The sequence below is a fragment of the Triplophysa rosa genome, linkage group LG5 (genome assembly GCF_024868665.1).
Source record: "Triplophysa rosa linkage group LG5, Trosa_1v2, whole genome shotgun sequence".
Lineage (NCBI taxonomy): Eukaryota > Metazoa > Chordata > Actinopteri > Cypriniformes > Nemacheilidae > Triplophysa > Triplophysa rosa.
Window position 1 is genome coordinate 24026638 of NC_079894.1, and position 12675 is coordinate 24039312.

The following is a 12675-nucleotide window of genomic DNA, read 5'->3' on the forward strand; positions in this document are numbered from 1 at the left end:
GGGGATGCCACACAGTGGTAAACATGGCCTTGTCCCAACTTTTTTGAGATGTGTTGATGCCATGAAATTTAAAATCAACTTATGTTTCCCTTAAAATGATACATTCTCTCAGTTTAAACATTTGATATGTCATCTATGTTGTATTCTGAATAAAATATTGAAATTTGAAACTTCCACATCATTGCATTCTGTTTTTATTCACAATTTGTACAGTGTCCCAACTTTTTTGGAATCGGGTTTGTAATTTGATTTATTTATTTTTAGTCACAACAGTTCCCATAGTCTGGTGTGTTTACCATTATTCTTATATAATATGGATATAATAAACAAGAATTAAGTGACCTTATATATACAGATAGTATATACAGTATGTGTGTGTACACCTATGTAATCATACACATGCAAGCATGTGATATCTAATGGGTAAAAACGTTTTGTTTTTCATGCTACAACCGAAAACAATGTGTATTCTAAGCGTTCACCAGAAGAGGGCGCAATGCGTCAAACAGTGAGACAACGCTGGTTGATGAGCGGAGAAATATCTACAGTACCTGCTACTGATCTTTCTGCTCAAGTATAAACTAAATTCTCCGTTTAAGCTGACGTGTGTAATTATATCAATGTAAAACACTTTCACACATAATACACAGAGACCGCAGACAGGCAGATTTAATGATGTCCCCTAAAATTGTGTCTGAGCATCCTGACCAGCCTAACACAGAGACATTGGCTTATTCAATGAATAAAGTGTGTGAAGGGGTTATTTATTGGGAAATGCTCTACAAAGCAAAAGCAATCATTTCATTTGGCGAAACTGGATACCCAAGATGACCTTTAACACAGGGACATTTAATGGTTACTTGCTATAAAGCAAGGTTATGAGTGCATGCAATTTGTATATTATGTCACACAAACACAGGAAAGTAAACAACACTTGGATCAGATGATACCTGAAGCTAGTCATGGAGGTGCTGACTACAACAGGGATGGGTATTCTGGGAGCAGTTTTGTGAATAGTGATGACTTGGGTGGGGGGAGTGGGGGAACTTTGGAGAACAAAACAGCACGTAGGAATAAAGTAAATGAAAATCAGTGATAAATGAGAAGTGTGCACAAAATGGTTGGGCAGTGAAAACTGTTCAAAACAACATCACATGAGTAAGATGGCACCAAATTAGAATTGCGAGAATGTGTGATCAATGACGGATGTAGAAAACATATTGAAAGAAAACAGAGAAGAGGTTAAAAATGGACTTGGGGATGTGTGTGCATTGTAATGTGTTTTAATGATGTAAGCACAAAAACCTTCAAGCAGGAAATGACTTACGTGGCAGCTATGACCACTTCCTCTGGCATCACGGGTTGTGTCCGTGAGCGATCCTGTGCGCGTAGTCTCCGCTCGACCGCAGCATTGCGCGACCGGGGTTTGGGAACACCTCCATCTGAAGTTCTCTCCAGCTCCTGTAAGACAACCGATATTTAAACAGTATAACAATTATTTTTTCCCATAAAGTTAAATTCTAAAAAGTTTACTCTGGTGCAAAAAAAATTGAACTATTGTAAGCATCTCAAAACCACATGCCATCCTCTCTTTCACTCCTGAAATTTTTTTATTTTTTATTGCTTATGTCACTTTAAGACTCTTGCAAGGTGCTCTCAGCTCCAATATAGCTTTCAACCATCATCTCCTTCAAAAACAGCTTCTACAAAGCAATCTTATCTGAAATGTACTGTACAGACTTCTATGGTCAGGCTTAAATAATCAGGGAAAATTAAATTCCTCATGATGTGACCCCTAACATGTTTTTTGTGGCGAAATGTCTATGCATTACAGGTCTAGTGTATGAAATTTAGCAGCAACGAGTGGTGAGGTTGTGAATTGCAACCAATGGCTCACTCCACCCCTTCCCCCTTTTGAAGCACTACGGAGGCTGACACAGAACAAAGATGTTGTAACGTTTTCGCTTCTTTGCCGAAGTAGATAACACATTCTGTAGAGCAGTTTGTCCGTTTAGGGCTACTGTAGAAACAACATGGTAAATCCCATATACTGTAAGGGGACCAGATAGAAATAGCTCATTCTAAGGTAATAAAAACATACCGCTTCATTATGTACGGTCTTAATACACCTCTGAATTTATGTATATTTTATTGCATTTCTCTCAATAGATCCTCCAAAAAATGACACATAGCACCTTTAATTCATACTGTACATAAAAAGTAAAGAAATCTTTGATACCCTGAAGAGAGATCTCTTGGCAGCCACACTCATTTTAGCTCGTTCATCCAATTTCTCTCCGTCCACTATAGAGAAAAAGAGGTTGGTGGATTAACAACATTTTTGAAGCAGCAAAAGAAAACATAATGTTTATTAACATATATGAACTCACACTCATGCTCTGCATGTTGCATCTCTGGACTAAGGCGGGCCCTTTAAAAAAAATTAAAAAATTGAGATTAAAAACAAATTCTTGAGGTATAGCTGCAAGGGGAAAGGAAATAAACCGTAATGAAACAACAAATTCCCTTTTACATAAACTGATTAAGAAAACAGAACAAAAAAAGAACGAACCTTGCTTCAGACATAAACACGCATATTTTTTCAAGTAGATTCAATAAAAGAACTTCCTGTTACACTGTACCTATCAGATTCCAGTCTTTCAGCTGATGTGATTGGCTGGGTTCTAAACCTCTCAGAGGACTTCCTGTCATCCCCAGAGGAAATGTAACGCCGGGGCCGACGGGCACCTCTTTCCCGGTCACCACTCACAGCTGGATCAGCCTCCATAGGAACAATATCTCCTTTAGTTTCCCTTTATTAGAACAACAAAGATTGACAAAAGACAGAAAAATTATATACTGTAAACAGGCAAAGAAAATAAAACTTAAATGTTATAAACTTATAAATGTTACGTAGCACACTTGAACAAATTAACAAATCAACACAATACAAATCACAAAAACAGAATTGTTTTTCAAGATAGTCAAGCCTTGACAACTAATTAATTGACAACAGATTAGGGTAAGATTAAGAATTAAACATTTCAACAAGCATTTATACCAGACATATATTCTAGTCATGCGCACTGGTTAGTTAACATCTAAAAATTATCTGTTTTCTTCAGCTAAGACATATTCACACAAGCCGTTTATCATTGAAGCCGTTAGTGGTCCTTGAATAATCCTTCGTACAGCAACATTTCAGTAATTTATCATTTACACCAGCACTAATGCAAGGGTTAAGGCTGTAAAGTTAGTGGCTTCAATCAACACCAGTTAATGATCTTGACTCAGCATGCTGACATGCATGCCCACATACAGGTCAGGCCTGCGTCCAGAAGCGTTCTCCAAGTAGGAATGTCTCAACTTCGCCACAGAAACTCGAGTGTCCAAAGAGCCCATTTCACCATTGGCCACTGGACCCGCATCCCAAGCGTGAAGCCCCGCCCCCATTGTCATGGCAGCTTCTTGCCCAGCTGCATGCTCCAGACTTTGCAATGCAGCAGACCTCCGAGTCAATCCAATGTCTGACATGGATCTGTTTCTGACTTTTGGCCTAAGGTCAACTGCATCCTGATTCACTCGATGTTGAGCTTGTGGGAAGGAGGAGCCTTTCTGCAAGTACCCTCCTGCTTCCCCCACCCTAGAATGCTGCTCATTGGTTAGCTGAGCCTGTGAGGTCATGACGTAAATTTCTTCAGGTTGGTGTCCCTTTTCATGTCCTTCCCAATGATCTGATTGGCTCACCCTACTAACTCCCTGAACTTCCCATTCATCCAACTGGCCAATTTTGCGTACCCTACGGTCATCCCAACCATCTTTCGACTGGCTTATACCTCTTTTTCTGACATGCATGTCATCACTTTCAGACAGATTTCCCCGTCGTCTTCTACCATATCCTTCCGCCAAAAATCTGTGGCTTTCTTGCTCCTCTATGTCCTTGATCATTTTAGTATCACCTTGTACATGTGGTTCAACTGCATGTGCAGTTTGGTTTCTTCTATCAACCTGCCTTTCACTTTCTTTGAAATCATCAATCTTCTTATAACTTTCCCAGTCGACCCCCACTAAGTTACTGCTCCAGTTACCTTTCCTCTCCTCTATTTTAATACCACTTCCTTGCTTTCTTCGTTCTGTTTGACCAATCTTTATGCCATGCACTACATCTTCACCTCTCCAGCTGTTCTTTGAACCATCTTCTATATCTCTTTCCTCAGACTGACTCATCCTTCTGACACCCTGACCTTCTCTGTCTTTTGAAAGATCAATTACCTTTTTACTTGTTACTGTTCTTTCTTCCATATGAGTGGCTCCTATTCCATCATGTCCTTCTCCTTCCTCAAACTTCCTTTCACTTCTTCCCTCTTGGACGCCTGGCTCACTAATCCTTCTAATTCTGTAACTTTCCAAATCTTCATCATGTCCACGCATGGGATCATCCACACTCTTTTCCCTGCGGCGGATCTCTGAGGGTAGCACAGCTTTTCTGCTCCGAAGTAGCCCTCCTAAAGGCGCATCCACCCTGGATGTTGATCGTCCTTCTCTGTGAAGGGACTGAATCTGTTCAGCACTATCTTTTCTTTTAGCATCTACACCCTCTTTGATTATAGATGTTGATGAAACCAAGTGTCCTTTGGCATCCAGCATCTCAGGAGGAGGTGCTGGCACATGGTGTATCACAGAAGTTGAAGGTTGTGGTGGATTGCTATAAGCAGGAGTAGTCAGGACAGTTTGTCCGTAGGCTGGAGGTAGTGTTTGGACTGAACTATATTGCAAAGGGTGGCCCAAAACAGGACCATATTGTGTTTGTTCATGTGATGGACGTGTACCTTCATCTTGAGGTTTCTTAGAAGGTGCATGAGCTTGAGTTGGACGGTCCAAAGGCATCGGTTGAAGGATGGCCCGATATTTTTGTACAGGTGGATGGCCATCTCTACGACCAGCTAATGGCTGCTGGGGGTCTTTGTTTGTTGGGTGTGGTTGTTGGATAGGTCCCTGTGTTTGGGACAGTTGTTTAGCATCCAAACTACCTCGCCTTGGTAAAGACTGCTTGATTTGTCTGAACCCTGGCTGATGGCCCATGGTGCTAGGGTGTACGCCGGGGTCCTGGTCATAGCTTGGGGGCTCTGCCCTTTGGGCACGTTGATTGCTTGCTGGTTGACTTAAGGGTGTGTGCTGGTTAGCAGGCGAATCCATGCTGTGAGTTCGCTGGAACCGTGGTCTTTCTGCACTGTGCGCCCTTTGTTGACGTGTCTCTGCACCCTGGTTTGGAGGTTCTGTGCTCCGGGTTCGTGGCTGGTTTGCAGATTGAGGCCGTGGAGCCAAATATGGTGGGGTTACTTTTGGATGTCGTCTTACCGAGGGTGCATCCGACCCTGTATCAGAACCTCTTACGGAGATGTCCTCTCTTGCCTGTCTCTCTCTTACTCGTATTCTTCATACAGGAAGGAAAGAAAGGAGTTAATCTATTTCCCAATTAAAGGAGTCATGAATTAAGACATCAATTTTAACCTGAGCTTTTGTTACATAAGAGGGAAATGTATTCAAGCGAACATCCTGTAAGTGTCAGAATTGAAAATGCCCTTGTTATTGAAATTACAACTCTTATTGACACCAGGCCCAGCGAACACCAGGTCCTGGAATGCACCTATCTATAACAGGTTGAACACCGCCTCCACAGAAGAATATCAACGACTACTTCTCTAGCCCCGCCCACTGGTTCGTGCATGACAGTACTGAAGTAACACAAATTGCGCAAAACCAGATAGAGAGAGCAAGCAATAAACATGCCGTTAAAGATCGCAAAATACTGTGCAGTCAGTGCCTGGTTGTGGAAGAATACAGTCACTGCATAACATTCCTTCCTATTCCGACATTAAAAATAAACTTCAAGCACGCATTACTAAAGATATTCCAGCTCACGTGGGTAAAACATTGAGCGTTCGTTTCACCGTGGATTCCTTTGTGAACAAGGCACAGGTCAACGCTGGATTTGAGGAGAGAATAAAAAATTTAAAAGCAGTGCTGTGTCGTCAATATTGGATCCGACAGGAATGGCGCAGCAATCTTATGTGAGTAAAACATTTTTGTACTATGCCTCACTATTGCTTTGTTAGAGATCGCTTGATATGCCCTGATAGCCCTATTCGCTAGGGCTGTGTATTGGCAAGTGCCTCCCGATACGATACATATCACGATAGGTGGGTCACGATACAATATATTGCTATGTATTTCGATACGATACACATTTGCGATATATTGCAATACTTTAAATAGAAAATGTAAAAACTTTAAAGTTGAGCTAGAAATACAACATGTTGTGCACCACCAGGGGTTTTCTGTAAGGGTAAGTGTAAAAACATCCCTTACCTCTGCAGAGTGGCCATTGTATCACTTGTCCTTATTAAAGACAACAGACGCTAATGCCATCCATATACACGCTGTGCGCGTGCTTCTTTATTAGACCATAACAACCCCATTTCCGGAGCAATAGTGCCCTCTACTGACACTCATCACCTTTTTTTTTAATGTATTTCCTTATAGTAATAATAAACTTAACTTTTGTTGTTATTAACATTAATATTCAAAAGTACTACAACCTTAACTATTCACAATGTACAACATAACTCTTTTACATTGTTTCTGCCTTTTAAGTAACATATATGCACATTCAATACTTCAACACTCCTCAATAAGCCTTTTGGGCTTAACAATTACTCGCATTGGCCTCACAACTCTGTCTGTACCCTGGAAATTTGTTACTGTCCTTTGGGTACTCCTGTTTTCCTCTCTAGTCACAGTGCAAGGTTCTTTAAGAGCCACTGCATTTCCGCTCTCTATATCCACAATGAATTCAGTCTTTGAAACTTTCAACAGATCCCTCTTGTTTCTGCGAAGAGTGTTTCCATACTCAGTGAGTACTATGTAAGATCTTGGCATGATCTCTTTCAGAACCTTCGCTTTTTGTCCCCATTTTCCATCACATCTTACTCTTACCAAGTCCTTACGTTCCAGCTTGCACAAAGGTTTTGCCTGTTTGTTATAAGTGACATTAGAAATGGATTTCTTTGGCACAAATTGGTCACTGTTTTGTAGCAAATGTTCAGATGACGGTAGCTTTGTTCTTAGCTTCTTACCCATCAGTAATTCTGCTGGGGACTTCCCACACTCCAAGGGTGCTGACCTGTAATTCAGAATAGCAAGATGAGGATTCTCCCCAGCTTCGACAGCTTTCTTCAGCAGACGTTTCACGATCTGTACCGCCTTTTCGGCCAGTCCATTTTACTGTGGGTAGGGTGTACTTGATGTGACATGTTCGAATCCATACTGTTTTTCAAAGTCTTTGAATGCCCATCCATTGAACTGAGGTCCATTGTCACTGACCATAGTGACCGGAATTCCATGTCTTGCAAAGATTGTTTTCATTTGTGCAATCACATTCTTTGTGGAGGTATCAGACAATAATGCAACCTCTGGGTAGTTTGAGTAGTAATCTTTTCCGGTTAAGTGGAACAAGTCAGTTCCGACTTTCCTCCATGGTTCACAAGGTGTAAAATGTTTTATCAGCGGTTCTTTTTGTTGTTTATATCTGTGCTGTTGACAGATCTCACAGTGCTGTACTCGTGTCTCTATGTCTTTATTCATACAAGGCCAATACATCACATCTCTGGCACGGCGTTTACATTTTTATATGCCCATGTGGCCTTCATGTATGATCTTCAGCATGTTTTGTTTCATTTTCCTAGGTACGACTATCCGTCTTCCCTTTAGAAGAACCCCTTCAATGACAGAAAGCTCGTCTCTGAAAGGCTGATAAGGGTGCGGTAGCATCTCCTCCTCAGGTGAGTTTATTTTTCCAATCACGTCTTGCAATACACTATCACTTGTGGTCGCATCGGCAAACTCGGCCCACTTTTTCTTGGACACTGGAATTTGGTTCACTACACAGTCCACATGTATTTGAACATCGTCTTCTTTGGTGCCTGTATCTGTTTCGCAGGCTGGCTCTGCTAAGAGCATCGGCAACAACCAATAGTTTACTTGGCGTAAATTCAAATGTCAAATGGTACTTCTGCAAGCGCAGCAAAAGCCGTTGAATACGTGGAGGTGCATCTCCCAGGGCTTTCTTCGAGATTGCAATCAGAGGTTTGTGATCCGTCTCCACTATTACTTCCCTTCCATATACGTATTCATGAAACTTTTCACATCCGAAAACAACCCTAGTGTCTCGTTCTCTATCTGTGCGTAGTTCCTTTCCGCTGCTGTCATTGTGCGTGACGCGTACGCTACAGGAAACTACTGCGAATCTTGTTTCTGGAATAGAACCGCTCCAAGTCCATCTTTGGATGCGTCGGTTGACACTTTGACTGGTTTCTCTGGATCAAAACATTTGAGCACAGGGTCTTTAATCAGGCTGTTCTTAAGCATTTCCCATTCTTCTTCATGCTGGTGCTGCCACTGCCATTCACTGTTTTTTTCCAGCAAACTTCTAAGTGCTTTGGTGTTTGTACTTGTAGATAGGTTGGGTATGAATTTGCTCAATCTTTTTGTCTCTGGGCTCTGGCATGTCAACTACAGCTCGCGTTTTCTCTGGATCAGGCTGTATTCCTGCCGCAGACAGCTTATCACCCAGGTAAGTGATTTCAGTCACATCAAACTCACACTTTTGTCTGTTCATTTTCAGTCCTTTCCTCTTTGCTTGTTTCAACACCTCATCAAGTCTTTTGTTGTGTTCTTCTTGTGTTTTTCCCCATACTATTATGTCATCTAGGAAGACTCCCACTCCTTCCATTCCCTCGAACAGCTGTTGCACTGTCCTGTGGAACACCTCTGGTGCTGAACAGATTCCAAAACGTAAGCGAAGGAAACAGTGCAGCCCAAAGGGCGTATTGAAAGTACACAGTTTAGCACTCTCTTCATCAAGGGCAATCTGATAGAAGCCTGTTGATCCATCCAGTTTTGAGAAATAACATGCACCTGCCATCATGCTCGTGATGTCGGTCTTTGTTGGCAATTTATAGTGTTCTCTTTTAATCCACTTGTTTAAATGTTGCGGGTCTATGCAAAGTCTTAGATCCCCATTTTTTTCCACTATTACCAGGGAATTAACCCATTCGGTTGGATCCTCTATTTTTCTGACTATGCCCTTTTCCATCAAGGATTTTAATTCTGATCTTAGTCTTTCTTTAAGGGCTACGGGAACTTTCCGGGCTGGGTGTATTACCGCTTCAGGGTTTTCTTTTAGCTGTATTTTGTGTTTGCCTGGTAAACAGCCCACACCCTCGAACACATCTTGGTACTGTTGAAATATGTTTTTTACACAACAGTCACTTGTTCTGTTTGTTTGTCACCCGTGTCACTGTGTGTAACCTTTTGGCTGTTAATCACATGAACTCTCTTAATGAGACCCAAAGTTTCACAAGCCTTCAGCCCAAGAATAGGCTGTCTGTTACCCTCTACCAGTACAAACATTACATTTACCGTCTGACCTGTTTTTGCTGTCAGTGTAATCCAACATACTCCTTTCGTGGGAATTGGCTCATCATTATAAGTTCGTATGCTTATTTTCCTGTTATGCACTTCAGGCTTGTCCTTCAGTCTGTGGAAATCTTTAATCGGCAACAGGTTCATGTAGGGTATGGTCGGATCAAAGTTTACCATCTGTGATTGTAAAACACAGTAACCTCTCAGCAGGACTACGACCAGGCACCAACAAGTCTAGCCAAATGTCCTATTCTCAACACCTTCATCTAAACCAGGACAGATTCGGATACTCTCCCCTAGACTTCAAAGGAGGTTCTTGGGGGAGGACAGGACTGTTCACCAAAGTGAGAAAAGCCATGTGGCCCCCAGGGACTGAGAGCCTCAAATTCTTCCAAAAGAATGTCTATTTCTCTTTCCTTAGCCACAAAAGACTGGTTTAAAGTGTATACACATGAATCTCCACATTGTATGCTTGTCTCTATGTTATTCTCCTTCACCTATAACCTCAAAGGCATATGTGCTTAGTGGTATTCTGTGTATATTTACATTCTTGTCCAAACTACAGGTCAATGTAATTGTAACCCCTTCATGTTTCATATCTACGTGTTTCCCTTTTCATGTCTTAGAATATGGTGTATAGCACAGTAATGTATTTTATACCATACTCATTTTATTCTATTCTAAGTCTATTCCTGCTCCAAACTCCCAGGCGACCATGAATGCAAATGAGTTAGTGTGCCGGACAAAGAAACATGTTTTCGCGCCCAAAACTATCTCATCTCATTGGATCGCCCACCTTGGAGGGGCGTGACGCCCTCTGTGTTAAAACATCTGAACACGCAGGAAAGCTTGCTCTTTTGTGTATGTTCGTTCGCTTGGGTGCGTTCGCGCTCCTGCGCGTTCGCTCGCTCGTGTTCTGTCAACCTCTCGAGACCTGCCTCTCCTCAGAGACAGCTTTCTTCAGGCAGTTTTGCTTCAAGCTAAATCAACGGACTCACGGCCCGCTCTGAACGCATCAGGACCCTTTGATACGCGCGCCAGCACGTGTCCCGAGAAACAAAGAAGCCAATGCAAGTATCTGAACTATTGCTAACCAGTTGCGAATAAGCTTTGCCCCTTTTAAATAAGGAGATTTGTCCTTGATGGTTCGTGCAGATGTGAATAGCTGATTTAATACTGCCTTTTTCTTTGCTTTATCTATTTCTTTCATTCTCTACTGTTTTACGTTTTTATGTTTGTATGTTAATGTTTGGTCTTTGTTAGTAGTTGGTTTTAGTTCCCCCGTAGTGTAGATAAATAAACCGCATTTGTATCCACGCTCGAATTGTTTCTGTGTTTATTTATCACATATCAAGGTCACTTAAACTGCTTGATTTCATTAAGATTTCTGAAGTGGTACTGTACTACAGTAAGAATATTGTTTTTCCAGGCCAGGGGAGTAATATTTCTTAGAGTTAATATACGACCTGCTGATCACTCGCTGGACGAGTACATTTTAGTTTGTCGCTGTTATTAGCTCTGTTGCATCAAGTTAAAGTGTATAAAATAATTAATGGTTAATCACAATTAATTATACGTATGTTACTGTGGTTAAACTCATAGTTTCCCCGAAATACACTACATTCACCTCTGCACCAGTGTCCAGTTTGAAGGGGATAGTCACTCCGCTGACATCTAATTGTGCAGTCCACTCGTCCTTTGTGCTTATTTCCTCCATTACTGTTTTCACGAAGAACTGCTCGTCCTCACTGGTATCACTGGTTCTTTCTACAACTCTGACTTTCTTTTTTGTCATGCAGCATCTCGCATAGTGGTTTTTTCCACCTCACTTGCGACAATCTTTGCCATAAGCCGGACATTTCTGGGGTGCATGTTTGGTACCACACCTGCTACAGTCTTTATTATCTTTGTTTTTTGGTTTGCCTTGTTTTTCTTTAACAGTCCTCTTTACTCGTTCATGCACTGTATCCATTGTTGCTGCAGGCTCACTTTCTGCATCAAAAGATTTAAGCTGCACGTTCGCTCTGTCCGACACCTGGCAGATGCATATCGCTTTCTCCAAAGTCAGATCAGGCTCTCCGAGTAACTGTCGTCTTATTCTTTTATCTCGGATGCCAATGACTATTTGATCCCTGATCATCGAATTCGATAAGCTCTCAAAGTTGCACGACTGACTTTTCAGACGTAACTCAGTCACATATTGTTCAATCGTCTCTCCTTCTTTCGGCATCTGATTACAAAAAACATAGCTCTCGTACGTTTCATTCTTCCTTGGTTTACAATAGTCGTCAAACCTTGCCATAACAACATCGTACTTATCTTTTTCTCCCTCAGAAAACCGAAATGTGTTGAAGACATCTATCGCGGATCGACCAGCCACGGTAAGAAACAGTGCTATCTTCCAGCGGTCATCACCGTCCACCAGGTCCGTCGCTAGCAGGTATAGCTCAAAGCTTTGCTTCAAGGATTTCCAATTAGCATGGACATTTCCGCTTAAATTCAGCTCGCCTGGCTGTCGGAGGCTGTCAACACTCATTTTGTAAGGTTGTAGCTAATTTCTCCTGGTACCATATATCACTTGTCCTTATTAAAGACAACAGACGCTAATGCCATCCATATACACGCCACGCGCGTGCTTCTTTATTAGACCATAACAACCCCATTTCCGGAGCAATAGTGCCCTCTACTGACACTCAACTCAACTCAACTTTATTTATATAGCGCTTTTACAATTTTCATTGTTACAAAGCAGCTGTACATGAGACATATTGACTATAAGCAAAATAATTAAAGTTGTACCTGCAAAAACAAGAAAAGGTTGAAAACACAGAAGACAGACATACCCACATACAAAACACTCCACACACACAATATGCACACGTACTAACACACATAGACATAGAGACACACACACACACACACAACACACACACACACACACACGTACGTACACAGACAAGTACGCACACAGACACACGCTCAGTGAGAGCACACATTTAGGATAAAGGAGAGAGAAGCACAGGTCAAATATAACAGACTATAAATTCCTATATGCAATATTAATTAAGTAAAACTTTAAAATTCTAAAGCAGCCCCCCCGGTCAGGCAGATAGTGCAAAAACAGTATGCAAACGGTGGCGAGGAACCCAAAACTCTAATCGAGAAAAAAAACCTCAGGAGAACCCAGGCCCA

General features: G+C 41.7%; 1 protein-coding gene across 2 annotated transcripts in view; it reads right to left on the reverse strand.

The window, feature by feature from the left end:
• svilb (supervillin b) overlaps window positions 1-12675 on the reverse strand; it is a 106371-nt gene that overhangs the window by 26827 nt on the left and 66869 nt on the right. For both annotated transcript variants that reach the window (XM_057332911.1, XM_057332910.1), the window contains 5 exons: window positions 3320-5434; window positions 2643-2813; window positions 2391-2431; window positions 2240-2304; window positions 1328-1461 (listed from right to left, as the gene is read on the reverse strand). In XM_057332911.1, the coding sequence (XP_057188894.1) occupies window positions 1328-1461; window positions 2240-2304; window positions 2391-2431; window positions 2643-2813; window positions 3320-5434 (2526 nt within the window). The remainder of the gene's footprint in view (window positions 1-1327; window positions 1462-2239; window positions 2305-2390; window positions 2432-2642; window positions 2814-3319; window positions 5435-12675) is intronic.